Source organism: Gymnoscopelus microlampas, assembly GCF_963454915.1.
Source record: "Gymnoscopelus microlampas genome assembly, chromosome: 18".
Lineage (NCBI taxonomy): Eukaryota > Metazoa > Chordata > Actinopteri > Myctophiformes > Myctophidae > Gymnoscopelus > Gymnoscopelus microlampas.
Genome location: NC_139955.1, coordinates 26054268 through 26075518, shown reverse-complemented (window position 1 = coordinate 26075518; position 21251 = coordinate 26054268). Strand labels below are relative to the sequence as shown.

The 21251-nt window shown below is 42.2% G+C and overlaps 1 protein-coding gene across 1 annotated transcript in view; it reads right to left on the bottom strand.

Annotated features, from left to right (window-relative positions):
- dock2 (dedicator of cytokinesis 2) overlaps nucleotides 1–20878 on the bottom strand; it is a 148639-nt gene extending 127761 nt beyond the window's left edge. Inside the window, exons 1-20 of the mRNA XM_084041505.1 lie at nucleotides 20714–20878; nucleotides 17597–17680; nucleotides 17233–17273; nucleotides 16072–16127; nucleotides 15876–15975; nucleotides 15498–15646; nucleotides 14812–14947; nucleotides 13801–13958; nucleotides 12324–12405; nucleotides 12007–12142; nucleotides 11164–11239; nucleotides 10397–10473; nucleotides 8091–8341; nucleotides 7415–7513; nucleotides 7083–7155; nucleotides 6577–6680; nucleotides 4818–5013; nucleotides 1237–1334; nucleotides 606–695; nucleotides 160–260 (exon numbers count right to left, since the gene is read on the bottom strand). Coding sequence (XP_083897631.1) covers nucleotides 160–260; nucleotides 606–695; nucleotides 1237–1334; nucleotides 4818–5013; nucleotides 6577–6680; nucleotides 7083–7155; nucleotides 7415–7513; nucleotides 8091–8341; nucleotides 10397–10473; nucleotides 11164–11239; nucleotides 12007–12142; nucleotides 12324–12405; nucleotides 13801–13958; nucleotides 14812–14947; nucleotides 15498–15646; nucleotides 15876–15975; nucleotides 16072–16127; nucleotides 17233–17273; nucleotides 17597–17680; nucleotides 20714–20756 — 2150 coding nt within the window. The 5' untranslated portion in view covers nucleotides 20757–20878. The remainder of the gene's footprint in view (nucleotides 1–159; nucleotides 261–605; nucleotides 696–1236; nucleotides 1335–4817; nucleotides 5014–6576; nucleotides 6681–7082; nucleotides 7156–7414; nucleotides 7514–8090; nucleotides 8342–10396; nucleotides 10474–11163; nucleotides 11240–12006; nucleotides 12143–12323; nucleotides 12406–13800; nucleotides 13959–14811; nucleotides 14948–15497; nucleotides 15647–15875; nucleotides 15976–16071; nucleotides 16128–17232; nucleotides 17274–17596; nucleotides 17681–20713) is intronic.
- Nucleotides 20879–21251: the final 373 nt, after the last annotated feature.

Here is a 21251-nt window from a genome sequence, read left to right as displayed (position 1 = left end):
CTACTATCAAATTAAGTTAAATTAATAAAACAGGATTATGCAGTGCATTTTGGTGTTCATTACCAAGTGTATCAGTAGTGCTCTATAGATTACAATGTGATGTTGAAATACTTAAATGAATGGAGATTCAAGTGAGTGGCAGTTGAGGAGGTGACCTACTTGTATGCCAGCGTGGCGCTGAAGTGCTGCTTGATGTAGGCCTCCAAAACTGTGTTGAAGTGCTGGAACTTCCTGTCAGCAATCAGACCTATGATGTAGATCTGATATGACAGGTAGACGAGAGGAGAGAGAGAGAGAGAGAGAGAGAGAGAGAAAGAGAGAAAGAGAGAAAAAGACAGAGAAAGAGAGAGAGAGAGGGAGAGAGATGCCAAATATGATGTGATGAGAGTTCAATGGCGTGAAAGGCTTGTTTACTTCAAAGATGGACAGACACACATATTATGGACAGACGGAGCTGTCTAACGGAGCTGTCTAACTTACCACATGCAGAGTCAACCTGGCAGGAAATCAGTTAATGGAAGACATTCGTTGACACACATACGCACATGCACGCACGCAACCACACACACACACACACACACGCACACACACACACACACACTTACTAGGGCATCAAAGACAAGGATGTCATAGTCATCAGTCTGAGAGTGCTCCATCATGATGTTGAACAGAGCATCCAGGGTATCCTGCAGAAACTACACACACACACACACACACACACACACACATTTGCTTGAACATTTTGAAGGAAAAACTGAGATCAAATATTAATTGAGATTCTGTTTCTGCATTGCCTGTTACTTTTTTCAAATGTTTTCAGAAACAAACTTTAATGTACTGTTTAACAATAAAACAAGATAGTTTGTGAACCAGTTGATCAGAATCCAAGCACTGCCTAACTTGCAGTATGCAACATCATACATACACGACCACCCTCTGCACCAGTCTGCAGCATAAAGAACTAAGCTCTCCGTGGAATACTGATCGACAGGTGGATGTCATGATGACATCATTGGTTGAAATTGGTTGGTTCATGCTGATGTAACTACATGTAATATTTTGTTTTAAAGGAAGAATTGGATTTTGATATGAAAATACAAAGAAACCTTTTTTAATCTTTTTTGGTACACAAATTGTGGACACAAATTATGTCCTCAATTAGACATGCCAATAAATGTCCAAAATGTGTTGCAAAATGTTGCCTACAGTAACATACACAAATGCTCATGCACTAACCTTGACCACCTCCTCCCCATCAATTTGCTTGAGCTTCTCCAGGTTTTCTTTGAGGAGTTCAGGTCGAGTCCTCCACTTGAGCAGTCCCAGTAGGCCCACTGGAGAGAATAAAAACATGCCCTCCATTTATCAACACATTCTGTTCATCATGTCACTGTCTACAGAGTTAGGAGTGGAGGTTGATCAAAGTGACTGTTTTGTGACATTTCTTCCAACACTATATGTCTCTAATTGCTGAAAGTACTTCACTTATATTTCGTTGTTTCAATGGCAGAGACGTTTGGTGTTTTTTTTGTGAGTTTTGTGCAGCCTTTGAACACAACAGAACACACTTAGGGCTTCACTCTCGGTGTCACCGTGTGAACACACAGCTCACTGAATTGAATAGATTAGAATTTAACACAAATTAGTTTAACAAAATTGCAACAAAACAAAGTCTCTGATATACAGAATGCACACAGTATCTGTACTATCTGACCAATTACACAGTATCCTATGTTAAAATTGCCAAGTGGGCGGGCGGACGGACAGTGGGTGGACGTCACAAACGTAACATGCGGACCTGCGAGGCGCACCGTTGCTCCAATCCGCACCAACTTGGCCCCAACACTGGTCAAGGGTCTGTCATCAGAATAGCCACAATATGGACCATGCACCATTGCTCCTATTGGCTGGGGTTTAAACAACCATAACTCCAGTTCCCAGCATGAAAAAGGCCCCAAACGTGGTAGGTGCTCTTAGACAGCCAATAGGGAAGGCTGTAATTGCTTAAGCCCCACCCCCTCTGTGTTCCTATTGGCTGGGGTTTAAAAACCCAGTTCCCAGCATGCTACAGGCTCCAAACTTGGTGGGTGGTCCCACAGGTTTCCAATTTGATAAAAAACGACCACTTTCCTAACTACTTCCTGTTTGTTTTGAGTGCCTTGAAACTTCACCCACACACTTTCTGAGGTGTGTGTGGAGTTCAATTGTGCAACCCGGAAGTGTCCCTACTTCCCGAACGCAAGCTGGACCTGGGTGCTGCAGGTGCATCACTGCCCGGCAGCAGTGTTATAGCAGTGTTTAAAACTTCAAATGGCCATACTTCAGTGACCATTGCTCTTATCAGCGCAACATACTGTAGGACTAGGTTTGTCGTCCTGAAAATCTAGTATATAATATATACATAATAATATATATTTGCATATTTGATACTGTGTTGCAATAATATATGTAAGTAGGTCGGGAGGTGGCTTATTGTCGGTATCAACAGAGTAACACGTGCCTGTCCCCGTTACAATGCGTTAGACCCCTGGGAGATGGTGGGGCTGAGGTGGAGCTCCACACCTATCCTCAGCTCCCAGTACTTACCGCACGACTTACCTCACCCAAGCCGTGCTACTCATGCGCTCGAACCCATGACCTTGTGGTTTGAAGGTGAGAGCTCTACCAACTGAGCTACCCGGACACAAATAATAATAATAATATATGTACTGCAATTAAATCAATCAGTTGTTGATACATTGTGCTGGTAGCCAGTAGCCACTGTGCTCTTGGTTAGTGAGACCGCCCTATGGACATTAATTCTACTGCAGTATGACACAGGACAGATTGCCAGGTCTCTGTAGTGCTGCCTGCATTGCGCTCACTGCTCTCCCTGTCCAATCATGTCTCCCTCAACAAGCAAAACTGCACATGTGCTGTGTGGCCCCAAGGTGGCCCAAAGGCCATCAGTCACCCAACATCCAACACACACACACACACACACACACACACACACACACACGCGCGTGTGCATGTGCATGTGCATGCTCACACCAATGCTTTGTGTATATCTGTGTATGCTTGTACAGGTGTGAACATACATGTGGAAAAATAATTTTTAGCTTGACATTCTGTGGGCCAACACGTGTGTACTGCATACGACTGTAAAACAAAAGAGAATAAGAGAGAGAGAGAGATAGAAATAGAGTGTGTGTGTGTGTGTGTGTGTGTGTGTGTGTGTGTGTGTGTGTGTGTGTGTGTGTGTGTGTGTGTGTGTGTGTGTGTGTGTGTGTGTGTGTGTGTGTGTGTGTGTGTGTGTGTGTAATATGCACATGTGATTAATACTGCGGGGCAACGTTCATTATAATGATGGACTGACTTCCTCTGTAACAGATGTTACATTGCACCTGCGTCAGCCGCTCCTCGCACACACACACACACACACACACACACACACACACACACACACACACAATGTGTGTGTGTGTGTGTGTGTGTGTGTGTGTGTGTGTGTGTGTGTGTGTGTGTGTGTGTGTGTTCATGTGTGTGTGTGTTCATGTGTGCATAGGACAAATGGTGACATAATATACAACCTCAACTCTCTTTCAAAACACTCATTGTTGTTTTGCTTGTTGTCTGTTTGTTGTCCTTTTTGTGAACTTGCATTGCTATGACTCAACACTGTATAGCCCAAACTAACACTACCTTTGATTCTGACCGTGTCTAACTCCAACCCCCAAAATAACTCCCTAATTAGGTCTGAATAATCTCTACCCCTGGGTTTCGGCATTTCCTCTGAAAGTTTCCACAAGGACAGGAAACCCAAAGTAGTAAACACTTTACACACAGGGAGTCAAGTCCAACCAAGTTCAAAGTGAATCTATTTCCATCCTTCCAAATAATGTGAAGAACAAGGCCACGGGTCTGGATAATACCAGTTCACTGGTGCACAAGGAATGCGCTGGGCAGCTAGCAAATCCATTCCAGCACTTCTGAAACCTCTCCTCTCTCCCCAGAGGGTGCCCCAACTCTGGATGACCTCCTGCATTTTCCTTGTGCCAAAGAAGGGATGCCCCAGTGCTCTCAGTGACTACAGGCCAGTTGCTCGGATGTCGCATGTCAAGATATTTGAGTGACTGGTCCTGCAGCACCTGAAACCACTGGTGAGTGACTTCCTTTACCCCCTCTAGTTTGGGTATCAGGTAAAATTCGGTGTAGATAATGCCATCATCTACCAACTAAACAGATGTTACACTCACATTCATTCTGTTATGTAAAACTCTTCAGTTTGTGAAATTACTGATGTCCTCACACAGGGCTAGAGTGCAACCCTGTGCACTGCCCTACACATAGTGGTTTTGTGGAGTGAAGTCTCGATTCTGAAGTGCAGTCTCGCATAAATGTCAACCGTATCATCATACATATAGAATGGATATAATGTTATCTTGCAAAGTGTATTGGTGAGGATGGGGTCGTTTGTTTTATCCAATTAATTTGAAGCGGTCTGCCATTGTAAGTAGATGTTAGTGCTGCCTAAGGGCTTGAATCTGATCAAAAAAGTGATGAATAGAATAAAGAAAAAAATCAATATTTGCAGCCCTACTCTTGAAGCTCAGATGTATCACTCTACTCCTATCAAATCATGTATGATGGTCCCTGGCAGAAAATATTTTCAGATGGGGGTCCACGGCCAAATACAAATTAATTTGGGGGTCCTTGACATGAAAACGTTCGAGAACCATTGCTCCAGTGAAACCAAATTAATTCTGTCCAGCCCGGAAAACAAAGTATGCACACACACACACACACACACACACACACACACACACACACCCTACCATTCTGGGTAAGCTTGGTGGAGCACACCAACGTGGAGATGGAGAAACTGTCTCGGGAGCTGACAGACAGGCCTCCCCCGCCGACACTGCTGGCTGCACGGCTCAGCGCCGTGCCCTTGGGGACGTCACCGTGGTGGTTGCGGGTGGAGGGCAGCGACAGGTAGCAGTTCACGTCCTCCATTCGCTTACTGTCACCCTGGAGTAGGAGGTGGATGAGATGTGTCAGAGACGTTTCAGCTGAGCGATGTAGTTCAGGTGAAATATACCAAACCACATTTAATTTGCGACTGAACCCATTTGGAGTTGTTTATTTGACTGCAAACTTTGATCTAACCTGTTCCGTTTTTAGCTTTGAGTGGAAATACGTCCGGGTGGGGGGGGTGGAGGGGGGGGGGGGCATGGAGCAAAAGATGCAGAGTCATGGAGGATATAGAAGTGAAGGCGAAGAAGGGAAAAAATATTTTCATCTCATACTGTTTATCTTGTGGATAATCAGTCCGGTTTCATGCACTGAATTCTTCATTCTGCTCACATATCAAATCTTTTCTTTACTTAAGACTTTCAGCACTGACTTTATCCATTCACAGACTATAAGCAATAATGAATTGAGGGGGTGGAAAACGACTGAGAAAGGGAGGCCACGAAGAACAGCAGAGATCAAGAGGGACGGAGGGATAACGAGAGGTAATCGAGAAAGAGGGCACAAGGGGCTCGCCTGTTCAGACTGAGAGTGAATCACCAGTAATTAATCTTTATTGCCTTTGGCATTTAATCAATAGGAGGATTCAATCTGAGCCTTGGGTCATTTGGCAAGAAATCCATTTGGCTTCACTCCTCCCGCCTAGGTGGCAATAACCTCTCATCAATTTCCATTTTACATATAGCTATTTATACAGGGGTTAGAGTTAGGTATATCTCTGGTCATAATGGACATATCAACAATTGATACCAAAATTGGGGGGGGAATATATAATATATACAAGCAGGGGCGGATTAACCCTTCGTGGTGCCCGGCGCTTGGACCCTGTTCGGTGGCCCCCGCGAGCATTTTGTCAACCGGGGGGGGGTTGCTCGGTAGCAGCGCGGTGCCCCCCGGGAGCGTTTTGTCAACCGGGGGGGGGGGGGGGGGGCGGGGGGGGATGCGCGGAGTTTGTTCTTCCAAACTCCATCTGTGCATGAATGATAAATTAGAGAAGAGCATTCAACAAGTCTTGACGTACAATTTTGTGCTATAATTTCACAGTACTTATAGCAAGGTATAACCACAGGCACAAGCGATATTCTGCAGAATATATGACTTTAGGAGTTCATGCCACCCACAAAGACATTTAAAAACAACTCTACAGTCATTACACAGTAAAATACCCAGTCGATTTTGCTCAGAAAGTGTAAAAATTGACCCAAATGGGGTGTACCTGTTTCACTAATATTCAGACTTTCCTCAATGAGATTCTAAGTGCCTAACCCAGAATACATGCAAACCCCATTGCCACTGTATCAATGTCAATGATGGTCTTGCTGGGTAATTAGCTTTTCATTATTATATTACTTCGCCAATAGAGAGCCCTCTCGATGGCGTTGGATTTTCAGTGATTATAGTTCTAGTTCAGCTGTCACATTAATCAGGTCTTCAGCGAACCGGATCCGAGTCTAGCCATACAAAGCTTGGCTAATTGTGAGTGGATCTTTCTAGAACCTGTTCCAAATCAGTAAACAGTATCATTTATGTTTACATCCTGCTCTGTCCTTCCTTGCTGACCTTGAAGACCACAAGGTCGTGAAGTCCATCAGCGAGAACCGTCCCGTCCTCCTTCATCAGACGCACAAAGGCCATGGCAAAGTTCTTTTCACTCTTATCCTTGGCTGCAGAAAGAAAGGACAGATGTGACAACAGATAGATGAAATTAGGAGAAGGGTGAAGAAGGGCGATTAGAGAGATAAGGAGTTGAGGGGGAAAGATAGGGTGGGGAGGCGGATGACAAGAAGAAAGGTTTGATGAGGAAGGAAGAAGAGATGAGGAAGGAAGAAGAGAAGGAGAGGAGAGGAGAGGAGTTGGGTTGATGATATGGACGGGAAAATCATTTTTGAAAAATACATAATCAGGCGAACATAATCAAGTGTGTGTAATGATGTGTTGGTCATTTTCCAAATTGCTTCCAATCATCCCATCCTTTCACAGTGGGGGTATTATACTCTGGGGCATGAAAAAAGAGGAGGTGAGTGTTTTGATGAAAGTGTGAGAGAGAGAGAGATTTTTATACTCACACTCTTGGGAGGAACGGTGTCTGAACATGAACCGCAAGTGGATTCTCTGCATTTCTTCCAGAGGGATCGCCACCTGGAAGAGACGTTAACCGCTTAAGCCCTACTGTATATGCTTTGATGTAATGACAAGTAGCAAAAACAGCAGATCTACAAGGTCACAATGTGTTGCATCGCGATCACATTGTGATCTGCAATTTTTGATTCCACAACTGTACCTCCAAATGCATCTTTACTATCTGACAAGTGCCAGATAGATTAGAGAGTTAAAAAGTTAAAAAAAGAGAAAGAAAAAAAAGTCTGCATATTTACAAGTAACAATTTCTGATGCACACCTTGAATGTCTCCATCCAGCGGGGCTGTTTGATTTGATAGTAGATGACAGATCTGTAATCATTCAAGCCTTTATCCCCTGCTCCCAGACAAATGGAGTTCTAAAGTGAGGAAGAGAAAGAGAGAGAGAGAGAGAGAGAGAGAGAGAGAGAGAGAGAGAGAGAGAGAGAGAATATAGCAACACATGGGGCTGTGTTTAATGTATGTATGTATGTATGTATGTATGTTCATAATAATAAAAAATAATAAAACGTGTGTGTGTGTGTGTGTGTGTGTGTGTGTGTGTGTGTGTGTGTGTGTGTGTGTGTGTGTGTGTGTGTGTGTGTGTGTGCGTGCGTGAGAAAGTGAGTGATGGATTTTCTCACTAGTGCAGAGCCAATGCGTGCGCCCACTGCACTACAGTATGAGGGAGCGCTTGATATGTGACAAGCTTGGCTGACTGGCCCACATGACCTCAACCTCCCACACACACCAAATAGAGTACACCATGCACTCTCCACCGCGCCCCACAAACACACACGTACGCATGCATACACACACGGACACGTACACATTCAACATTCACTTCCATTTTTTCTCTACTGTATGTGCCAGGTCCTGGACGAACACACATACTGTACACACTTTCCTCAACAACAGACATCCCCTGTACCGCCTCACACATCTCTACCCACTTACCAGTATGACCTTGCCATCCTCGTCGCACACCAATACTACCACTTCCACGTTCTTCTGCGTGGTCTTGTTGTACTTGTCAAAGTCGCCGCCCTGCAGTGTAAGGTAGATGTCATTGCGGACGTCACCCGGCATGATGATCTCGGGGAAGCCCAGCTTGCGGGCGACCACTGTGCTGCGGTCCACCAAGTGGGGATACTCCTTACGGATCTGGACTATGTCCCCTACAAGGGCCTTCATGGTCACCCACAGACCTGGAGAGAAGAGGATAGACGAGATTAAAACAAAAAATCCATCTCTGTAGGGTCCCGGGTGATGTAGAGACAAAACACTCCCCCACCAGGCCACCACCACGGAGACCAGGGTTCAATACCCAGCAAAGGGAAATCCATCTTCGTTGCAATGTCATAATATAAGTCTCACTTTTCCAAATTCTCCTCAGCTTTAATAGATACATATAAAACTCACTCAGAACGTTCACTTCCGTGGAGCAGAAAAAGAGAAATACGAAAATTACAGTATAGTGTGAATTATATTGACAATAGCTATTGGTCTACTCCGGGAATATATAACCAACTAAAGCCACCATAACAATAACCAGCAGTTATCTGGACTATGTCATGCAGCAAAGCTTTCACACGCTCACCTACAGACCTATGATCTGAGAAATAGAGGGGGAGGAATAGCAGGGAAAGATAGAGAGAACGGCTCAGTGAGTTTATGGAAATGGTTGGGGGCACGCTCTGCAGAAAAGTAGACTGTACAGTATCACAAGCCAAGACTTGGACAACTGTACAGTATGTGCATCTGTGCATGCGTGTGCGTGTGCGTGTGTGTGTGTGTGTGTGTGTGTGTGTGTGTGTGTGCGCATGTGTGCGCATGTGTGCGCATGTGTGTGCCAGGGGAGACAGAACAACAGAGGTAGAAAGAGATTAGAGATTATTTTTTTGTGGCCCCAGGTTCTACTTCCATATCTGCTCCTTTCATATCTGGGCTGCGGCCCCAGACGAAGGGCCTTCAGCGGGGAGCGTTTAGAGGAGAAAAGGAGCAGGTGCGAGATAAAAGGACTGAGTTATATGACACCCGCAGAGTCCAATATGTGGGGCAAGTCTGTGTGAATCAAGACAGCGTTGCCTGTCACAGTCAGCCATAAATATGAGGGCAAAGCATGGGAGAGGGGCAGGGGACAAACAAAGGTTAAATGATATGAATCCATAGTGCTCAAGGCGGACATGTAATCAGCGTCACTATGGATGGAGGAGAGGGGCTAGATCAGTACAACGTGTTCATTTTGCTGTACAAATTGTACAAAAGATCAATATTAGTACACTTGCACACGTGATCCATTGCATTACTATCAGCATGTAGCATGTCTAATGTCTATTACAGTGGTTCCCAAACGGTGTGCTGAGGTTGTGAGACAAGTACAGGTGCGCCTTGGGATTTTGTGTTAATCACACATTATTATTGTAGTATACCAAACCAGTAAGAATTATATTTGTATTTACTATATCAGTAATTTGTGTGCACTCATTTCAATAGAGGCACGTTCTATCTAGATAACTATTTTAATGATCGATGGATTCGGCCATTTCAGTGACAGACTGCAAGGCCAAGGTATGTTCGCCTCTCCAAAAAAAACAACAACTGTGGCTTAGCATCATTTTTGTCAATCATTTGAATGCATAAGAGCACAATATTATATTATGGTTGGATGATGGATAACAGCGTAGTCAAGCCGTGTAAAGTTCTTGTATAGCACATATAAGAGAAGAAGAAGAAGCTTATTGGCTTTGGAGTTAAGCATACATCAGTTTATATGGGGCTCCATCGAGGAGTTATTTCTCTTTTAAAAATATAAATTGGGGATCATTCTTTTCATTGCATGCCACACAGGTACAGTGGGTCTATTCTCATTTGATTTAATGGCAGTCATAACACCCTACACTGAAACATTTGGTTTTCAGCCATACTCCTTTGTACCCTATAACATTTTTAGTTGTTTGACTGATTCTTTCAGCCTGCTAGCACCAGTGCTACCACCTAAAAAGCAAATGTACTGTACAGCCATTGGAAAGATCGGGAGAGAAGTGTGCATTTCATTAATGAAACAGGAAGCAGTATAGAAATCAAATACATCTATAATGTTCTTTATTAAAAGATCATTATGGGTAATGTGAGCATAGTTTTTCATTGCAGTGAAAGCAGATAAAACGAAATTGAAACCCTCACTTGTTCACGGTGTCGGTGGCAATTAAACCCACTGAGCTACAGAGATGAATGATTCAGCATAATGGGAGAAATATTACCTTGTCCTCCGCTGTCTCCTCGTGTTGCTGTCACCTTGGTCAGCAACGTATGGAGGAAGTCATGCTCAGCCACCACCCTGCACACACACATACAGTATATGTCCACACACACATGCACACACAAGCACGTGCACACAAACAATAGTATGTTCACTCACACACACACACACACACACACACACACACACACACACACACACACACACACACACACACACACACACACACACACACACACACACACACACACACACACATGACATGACATGACATGACATGATCAGCATTAATGTTGTTCACACATCCAATTTCACAAAAAAATCAGTAATACAGTAACCTGTTACAGGGACACATCCTCTAACAGGTTACTGAAATGGCAGTTTTAATCTATTCAGCCCCTCAATTATGGAATGCCAAGATAAACTGGGATCATCTGGTTAAATACTGTATCTTAAACAGTTTTTGTATGCTTTTGTCTTATTGACCTGTATGTGAATTGGAAAATACCAATAAAGAAACCTTGGGGAAAAAATGTGTATCTTATAAAGTCTATTTTTACAGCATGGCTCCTTAGAGCCGTGTTGAAGAGGGTAGTCTGTGTGTCAGTGCATCTGTAACGTGTATCCAGAGCTAATCTCGCAGACCACGCACTGGACCGATCAGCGCCATATTTCTTGTGCACACTGCCAGTAGGCTACAGTACCACAGAACTATTTAACTTAAGTAGAGAGAGAGAGAGAGAGTATACACCAATTATAGGGACTTACGGGAAGAAGGGGATGAAATACTGCTTCTCTTCATCACATTCAACCTTTCCTTTGATGATGTCACTGATGTCCATCACTGCCAAAAACAAAAATGCAAACCAGGATGTCATGATACCGTTAAGATACATGTGATCTGAAATAGCACATCGATGGGTTTTTGTCATACATTATTTGTATGAACATTTATTATTATAACATTATGCCAACTATTTTGTGGAAATGGAGGCAAATATTACATTCAGGAGCTGATGAGCTAATCTCAACGAGAGTAGATCATTACAGAAGGTCTGGGAAAATACGGGTCAATGTTTACACTCTTAACCACTTAAGCCCTATACTTGGTTTGACCGGAGTCCTTCAAGGCTCTGTACTGATGACTCAGTTTTCGCACTACATTCAACAGCCTATCTTCGCTGAATATAGCCGATCTACAAGCTCACAAGTGAACTTGGAGATCTACTATTTTCTGCAAACGTTTTCCCCAAAATACGGATGCTGGGGATTCAGTGGTTATAACAACAGGATTTTGCAGTGATGGCGACCTTTGCAGTCTTCTTCAGGCGGTCTCCCTGAAGAAGGTCTTTGAATGTGGGTTTGGTAATTTGACCATGCTATTATGCTACTATAGGACCACTATAGGACCATGTAGAGGATTCTACAGTGTAAATTGGGGAACAAGAGATATAAATCATATCAAATGGGGGTCCTAGGCCTAATGCATATCAAACTAGTGGTCCTTGAAATAAAGAATGTTGAGAATCACAGTATAGGTCACATGCAGGTAATACAGGTTGCATCAGTTTCTGCTGATCTGACTGTATGGTTCCATTCCTTGGGTCCTACCTGCTACACCAAAGGGCCGTCTCAGGCCCTGGGTACACTTCTTGTTGTTGTGGTCCTTCAGGTCCATCCTGCCCAACCTCACAATCTGGCAAATCAGAAAGATCCTCTCCCTACTCAGGTCCCTGTTCCCCAAGTCCTGAGAGAGAGAGAGAGAGAGAGAGAGAGAGAGAGAGAGAGAGAGAGAGAGAGGGGGGGGGGGTATTGAGATTGAGAATGGAGGTCAGGAGAGAGACACAAATCAATAGGAACACTGAGACTTCGTATTTCAGTCGTCATGCTAGAAATCGGTGTGAGAGTGTCCTCTAGTGGTGACTTACTGTAAAGACAACCTTCAGGTTGTTCAGCATGTCGAGATCCTTGGCTAAACCTTTGCTTCCCCAGTGCACCAGGTAGTTCTCACTGCACATTGGAGGACATACACAACATACCCCACAGCAGGGATTTACAAATCTCTTATGAGAAACATAATGTACTACAGTGTACAAATTTGGGGTTAATGTTTATACTTTGAGAGTTAAATTAACCACTTAAACCATATATACCCTGTACTTCATTGACCAGAGTCCTGCAGGGGTCTATACTAGGCCCCCAGCTTTTTTCCCTCTACACCAAATCACTTGGCCAAAAATATCCAATCTACAAGCTCACAATGCAGAATGTTCACCCCATGTGGCTAAAATTAATCATCTAGATTTGTATGCAAAGCATATTTAGCTATTATAACTGATAAACATTTAATTCCCTGTTGTATTTTTATTAGTATTTAATACTAATAAAAAATGAAAGTGAGAACAACAACAAACAATAAAAAAAGAACGACCGCATGTTGTTGAGGGTGTTAAACTCTGAGTGGAAGAAACCAGACGGAGACAGACAGTAAGACAGACAGACAGTACGGATATACAGACTGATTGATTGATAGATGTTGATAGACTGATTGATTGATAAATGTTTCCAGCCGCTGTGGAGCAGAGATACACATTGTGACAGTGAGTGACAGTCCCAGGCATCATTGGTGTCAGGCCACACATAGAACTGTCTGTCAGCATCTCATGCACTGTAATTTGCATCTCTACATAACCATACTTGGTTCAGCAATGCTCTGATTTAATGGCCTTGCCATGCCACGGTAGGTTTTGGAGAGAGGACAAATGAGGACACAGGAGTGAGTGATGAGTATGTGTGTGTGTGTGTGTGTGTGTGTGTGTGTGTGTGTGTGTGTGTGTGTGTGTGTGTGTGTGTGTGTGTGTGTGTGTGTGTGTGTGTGTGTGTGTGTGTGTGTGTGGGGGGGGTGAAGGGAATGCATAGAAAGTTGTGTGCACTAGCGAGAAGGATGCAGTCTCGCGCTGCTAGTATAAAATGCATGCCTATGTGGAGGCTTTCATTAGACAGTAGCAGGGGTTGGTTGGGCTTGCCGTGCCAGGACAGCTTGTACTCGACCCGAAACCTGTTACACAGTACTATGAAAACATTTGTGCCTTATGGCATGTTAAGAGATGAAATTCTCTCAAACCAGCACAGATGTATTTATGACAATTGCATACAAATGTAATTCATAATTGCATTTATATTCAGATCATTATATTCTTGGCAGCCTGTCAGTCAGACAGACAGACAGACAGGCTGAACAGCCAATTGTTTTGAACTACTGCATAACATTTGTGTCTACAAGGTCGATGTCATTGTTGATTGGTTCAACAATGACATGACAGGTCAATTTTTAGACTCTCACTCTCGTGGTTTTGCTGTGAATAGTCAGTGATCAGATGAATAAAAAAATAACTGAGGAAGCACCTAATGATGGCCTGTTTGTTGGGGTCATAGAGGGACACGAAGAGCTCCGTGTCCTCGTCGATGCGACACACAAAGTTCCTGACAAAGACATAGAGGCTGTGGGTGGGAGAGGACTGGATCCTTGCCGAGATCCCAGAGTGGTCTGTCTGAACATTGGACTGTGAAGACACAGGAAATAACATTAGTGTAATAATGTTAACACCGGACACCGGCCTTGGCTGGTGTGATTAACTACCAGATAATTTGTCAGGTTACCAGCCATCATTTTGGAGGTTGTTCTATTTAAAAAAAAAAAATATATATATATATATATATATATATATATATATATATATATATATATATATATATATATATATATATATATATATATATATATATATATATATATATATATATATATATATATATATATATATATATATATATATATATATATATATATATATCTGGCTGGTTGATTAAAGTTTAAAATGAAGTATCTAATATAACTGTATAGTCGAGGTAGTAAGATATCTAAAAGCTTTATTAGAAATGTGAATACCATTTCACCACTTAGTCAAGTGGCTTTGTCTGTTCTACTATTAGTGGGGAATACCAAACATAAAAACATAGTTAACCCATTCAATCCAGGAACGCATCTGTGTCATTTTAGATTTTAGCTATAACCATTATTTTATACTTTGGCTATTCAAAAATAGCAGATATACAAGCTCAAAGCACAGCACAGAGTGCCGAGCTATGAGCTTGTAGATCTGCTATTTTTGTGCAAATCTTTGAATATATATATATATTTTTTTAAGCAAACATTTGTAACTCAAATCTTGGGTCCTTGACATGAAAATGTTTGAGCACCACTCATACTGTATACCAACATACGTTTTTCAGAAACCTGTTTAGAAGACAGTTGTAGATGCGTTCCCGGATTGAATGGGTTAACACTCAAGTTACTGCAACTATGCCGACAACATCGTTAAACCCTGGTACCACCCCAGTAGTCTCCTCTCCTACCTTTTCCTCCTTCATCCATTCGTCGATCTTGGCTGTGGCGGCATTGTGGGCCCGGAACAGGCTGATGACACTGGCTATCTCAGGCTCCAAGATGTTGCCGTCACCATCCCGGACCACCTGGTCCAACTCAAGGATTCTGGGATGGAGGAGGAGAGGGGGGAGGTTAACAAGGGGATGGGGGCGTTGTGTTGGAGTGGGAAGAGGAAGGACGGCAGGGTTAACCACATGAACCCTAGCGTCCACATTCCGGAGAGAATATTCTGCGAAAAGAGCAGATCTACAAGCTCACAACGTGTCATAACACGTTGTGAGCTTGTAGATCGGCTATTTTCCCGCCAAGATATTTGGTGTAGAGGGAGATTCGAGTAGAGAGCCCAGAGGGACCCAAGTCAACTAATTATATAGGGTTTAAGTTGAGAGAGAGGTTAGAAAATAGAGGTTAGGAGAAGAGGGAGAAAACAGACAAGAGTCAGGAAGGGTTGGAGGAAGTAGAGACAAGAGAAAAGGATAAATAGGAGAGGATAAAGGAATAAAGGAAGAGAGTTGTAGAAGGAGGAGGACTTGGCACAATGCAGAAGTGTACAGTAGGACCTCAAATGGAGGAGACAGACAGAACAAATTGATAAATGTAAAAAAAAGAAAACAGGCAATAATGTGTATGTCTTTGTGCATGACTATGTCTATACTTGTTGCCGTAGTCAATCTTCGAGGTGACCTTCTGCTTGAGCTCCTTGAACTCGTCGCTGGGCAGAGTACCAGACAGGAGCTGTGAGCGCCACTCCATCAACTCTATCATCAACCTCTGGACCTGCTTCAGGTTCCGCAATTTGTTGGTCTGATGAGATGTACACACACACACACAATTTTTTTTTTATGACAGAGAAGCATGTGCTATCACGCACTCATATATACCACATTTATACAAACTCACATGTGCAACACACACACACACACACACACACACACACACACACACACACACACACACACACACACACACACACACACACACACACACACACACACACACACACACACACACACACAGTATTATTATTTTTTACCACATAGAGATGTTGTTTCCAGATGCTTCCCCACTCTCTCAGTGTTGTGGTGACTTCCTTCACGAGGGGCATCTCTGCTGATAAGACCATCTCCTCATTACTGTGGAAAAACACACATATACCCAAAATAAAACACACACACAGAGTGAAAAAGCTGGAACATTGATTACTGTCCAACTGTCTTTGTTCTACTAACCCTCGTTTTTCAATGATGACCTCCTTCAGGTGGACAAAACTGACCGGGAAAGCACCCTAGGGAGAGAACAAGAGAGATGGTGATGCATGTGGACAGTATATTAGTCCAGCGAGGAGGACAAGAGATCAATGGCAGCATACTTCCTAGACTTTAAAGCAGAACCTCACACTACAATCAATACCTCAAGTACTTAAACAGTCTAGAGTAGAAGAGAATTATGTTTAGTTTAGTTTATAAACCCATGTGACATCTTAAGATTAACTTATTCACAATCATTTGAGGGTTTGCCAAAAATAACTGATCTACAAGCTAACAATGCATCATGATACAACGCATTCTTAACTTGTAGATCAACTCTTTGGCAAGTGATCTAGTCACTCAAGATTAGAGTGGTCCCAAGCTTTTTAGGTTGAGACCCAAAAGAGAAATTTGATGCATCCCAGGGACCCAAATTGTGAAAATGGCCTACCTGCAAGCCCAAAACGTGCCGTGATGTGACGCACTGTGAGCTTGTAGATCGGCTATTTTCTATTTTTTGAAAATGCTTTTTACTTTTTGAAAATCTTTTGATATAATTCAAATAATTTGTAGTAAACGAAAAAAAGGGATATTTACTTGTGACCCATAAAAATGGGTCCGCCACCCGGTGTTTGGGAAACACTGCTCTAGAATAGAGTGTTCACTCTGGCAAACGACTTGACTGGTCAATCTAGTCACTCTAGACTAGCATGGTCACTTTAGCAAGCGACCACTAGAGTTTCTAGTAGCATGCCAGTGACCACTCTAGTCTAGAGTGACCACTCATTCTGGTCTATACCAGTGACCACTCTAGAGTGACCACTCTGGTCTATACCAGTGACCACTCATTCTGGTCTATACCAGTGACCACTCTAGTCTAGAGTGACCACTCATTCTGGTCTATACCAGTGACCACTCTAGAGTGACCACTCTGGTCTATACCAGTGACCACTCATTCTGGTCTATACCAGTGACCACTCTAGTCTAGAGTGACCACTCATTCTGGTCTATACCAGTGACCACTCTAGAGTGACCACTCTGGTCTATACCAGTGACCACTCTAGTCTAGAGTGACCAGAGTGATCATTCTGGTCTATACGAGTGACCACTCTAGTCTAGATGTCCTAGTGTGTGCACCATTACCTGCTGAGCCTTATTCCTGGCCAAGTAGCCTTTGTACCATCCTGGAAGACAGAACCATGAGATTTAGTAGCACATTAACAAACTAAAAGTGAACACAGTCAGTCTTATTTAGCATAAAATCTTAATCATAATCATAAAAAAGCAATGCATTCCATGTGGCATAGGTCAAATATATTCCTACATGAAAGATAGCCCACTGATTCTCAACATGGGGTCTGCTGTAGTCACAAAAATTATAATTGTATCAAATGGGGGTCTGTGGCCTATCGTCTAATGCATAATTTGCATATCCTTGAAATTGACAAGGTTGAGAATCACTGAATCAACCTATATATATCTGTGTAATATTTCACACATTTCTCACCATCGCAGACTTCCTGGATGTGGACTGTGTCCCCGATCTCCAGAGAGAGCTGCTTCTCCCCATTTCCATTAAAATTCCATTTTACTGGAAGACAGATGGAAACAACCAAACGGACTGTCAAACACTTCAATTACAGATCAAGCATGAGAGGAAGGGCTTAAGGACACCTAAACACAGTTTACTGAAATGAATAACCAGTTGACAAAGTTATAATCTAGAGCTGAACAATTGGAAAAAACAGACGTTGTAACATTTCTTTCCAATATGTATTGCACTTTTGCACACCTAGATTATTATAGCAAAAGCAGGTGCGTAGGCAAAAAGCAGTAGACAACATCAAATATATACATTTACAACTTTTAGTTAAGTTTAGTTTAGTTTATTAGAAAAGTCATAACACATGTTAAAACCATTCGAAGATATGACATTAAAGTCCAGGACTTATTTCCATTGTGGTCCTCATACACACAACAAATAAATCTCATAACATGACAGACATGAACAATGAACGATGTATAATAAATAAACACGTAATTTCAGACACAACAAAATAAATTTACCCTATTCTAAAACCCTCTGTCCTTTCTATCATTACTAAAACCCTGCTCCTACTACGGAACCTTGTCCAATAACCAAGCCCTTGTTAAACGCTTGAATTAAATGTTTGTACAATGGGAGTCAGCTTGACTGACACCTCCAGGCTATTCCAAATCTATTGGGTAGCCTTGCACGGCCAAGAGAAAGGTTTAATGAAGCAACGTTTCAGTCGTGTGTAGACCTTCCTCAGGCCGAAACGTTGCTTAATTAAAACTTTTCTCTTGACCGTGCAAGTTGTCAGTGTGCATGTATATCTTTTATTGTCAATATGTATTGCAAAAATAGATGTGTGGGATGGGTGAGGGCTGATTTAAGCCATCACACTTGGCCTGAGAGACTAATTGTGACTGCATGCCGGTTGTGCATCGAGCACACAGGATAAATGAGCCATCCCCACACACATTCAGGGGAAAGCCACTGTCTGGAGAGAACACTACATCTGCTCTCCCCTGTAGCCGTTTCCGTCTGAAGTGAAACCGTTTCCGTTTCAGTTATACTACAACAGCATAGCAAGCAGCAATGCTTATCACACTGGACAAAAAAATACCTTGTTATTTCAAGAACTCTGCTGTTGTCTATCCCTGGTTATATCACAAGAACATAATTTCACCATAAAATGTAGCTTTTAACTTAAATAATGCACTTGGAAATAATTTAATACCTCAGGTGTGTGTGTGCATTGGGGGGGGGGGGGGTAATAAAAAGAAACTCATGCTCTTGAGTTTTATGTTTTATGTTGGAATAAAAGATATATACTGTACATATAAAAAGCAAGTCATTCAAGACAAAGAATGATTGGGGTGATTTTTTTTTTGGGGGGGGGGATATGACTCAACATGATACCTAATGCACTATGCAGTGAACATGAATGATGAGACCAATTTACCCTACATTGCATTTGTTCATGTGACGATTGCATGAAACTACTACTTAAGTTCTAGAATTTTGTATTTAATTAAAAATATATGTGTGTAGCTTTTATCACAAAATCAACACTCTCATGGACACATGTTCATGTAATTCTTTCACAAAAATATTTTGATATGTAATGGAAATGGTGATTGAGTCTTAATCTACACGTTCACATGTTGTAATGTACCTGTCATTTCTAATCTATTGAGCAGGCCTTATACTTGCTGCAGTGTTACCGTAATACACACAACGCAATCCTCACACTTCCACCCCCTCCACTTCCTGTGTTGTCAATCTAACCCAAAAGACACACAGCCTGTGTAACCTGCTACAATATTTAATATCAATCGATACTTTCCTGCAATTTTACACTCATGGCCACTGTCAAACTCTGTGCCAAATACCAGGATATTAAATATAATATTTGTACATGTTTTCATGGTTGTTCTATCTTCAGTGCTGTGTTCTGCACTTTCTCCATGAGGTCAGCAAACCTCCGCCAGGAGAGATGTGTTTTAGAGGGCATAGTTATGAGTATGTCTGTGTTATGTCTGATAACAGACATGCTTAGGCTCGAAGGTTCTCATCTTACACACTCAGACATAATTAGTTGCCTTGTCAAATTTACTATGTACTGTAGCCTCTACATGACCAGCAATGTACTGTACTGTATCATTTCAACATCGACATTGCAATATACATGTGTGCAATAATGACACTGCAAATGATTCCAGGTGCTAAAGGTAAACTGATCCAGCCACAGTCAAAAAAATGTCATGACTGATCTGGAAGATCAGATGTTTTAATGACGTCTTGGAAACTGGTCTTGCATGCACATTCAGGTGTCATGTTGAGTCAACCAGAGTATTGAACTTAGTATATACTTATATCCCCCTCTAAAAGCACCCTAATCATTGCCAGAGAGATAAACTCTTTCCAAATGGAGCTATTGAAATGTAGATAAAGAATCTGAATATATCTGGTAAAAATATGTAATTCCTACATTGTTTTTAAACATATTGAAACACACAAAACCAAACGTATTGCAATGTCAATTTCTTCCAATATCATTCATACTACTGTATATGTTTGGTGAAAATCAATTATTCTCAGCAGTGAAGTTACCATACTCAATCTCTCACTGTCCAGCGGTTACATTTGTACATAACTGACAAGGATTCTCCTCCACTTCCTCTCGAGGCAGAGATTGATAATCTAAACACAATAAATCGGGCTGTGAGTCGCTGTTGGACACATGGTAGGAATGCAGAACATAACTATTAGCCATATCATTTCTGGGGTGTTCATATTGAAGATATATGTCAGTTAGGCAGCACCTGACCACATCCTGTGAAGGAGGAAGTGATAGTCCTAGCCTTGTGTGAGCATTAAAGATGGGTTCAGCACGCACACGCACACACACACACACACACACACACACACACACACACACACACACACGCTGCACAATAAGACTCTGTGTTGATTTATCCATTTGTAACTCTGAGAGCGAACAAATGTAACCAATTGGATCCAGGTCCATTTGGTTACATTTGTACAATTTCAACGAGTTAAACAAACAGAATGAGTGCAACTTACTGTACTTACCTACACCATACCGCTCTTTAATTGACTTGGTCCAAGGCGCCATTTGGTCCTATCCACGCTCTCAGAAATCATCCACTCTTTCGTTCCTTTCTGATACTGTCCCCGTCTAACTCTTTCTTTATCACACTTTCTGTTTAGTCTCTAACTTCTGCTGTTGTGTTTATTTTTAAACAACATGAAAACAACAGGCTCCTCCTCTTCTCCTTTTTTGTCTCTTCTGTCTCTCCCCTCTCTTCCTCCCTTTACGTTGCTAAGGGGAAGTGGGTGAGAAGAGCAGGGTGGAGGAGGCCCTCAAAGTGCACAGGCTAACTCAATGGTTGAGGTTGGTAAGCTCCAATTTTGTCAACTGAACACTGACTGAAATAAGTAACATTAAGTAAAATGTTTATCGTGTTACTTTTATCCTGTCTGTAAAGAACTTTGTAACTCTGTTTCGAAAAGCAAAAGTATTATTATTAATATTATAATAAGTAAGTAATTTATCAAAACCATTTATTCCATTACAAACTGCATCACTTTCTTGTTGCACCCAGATGAT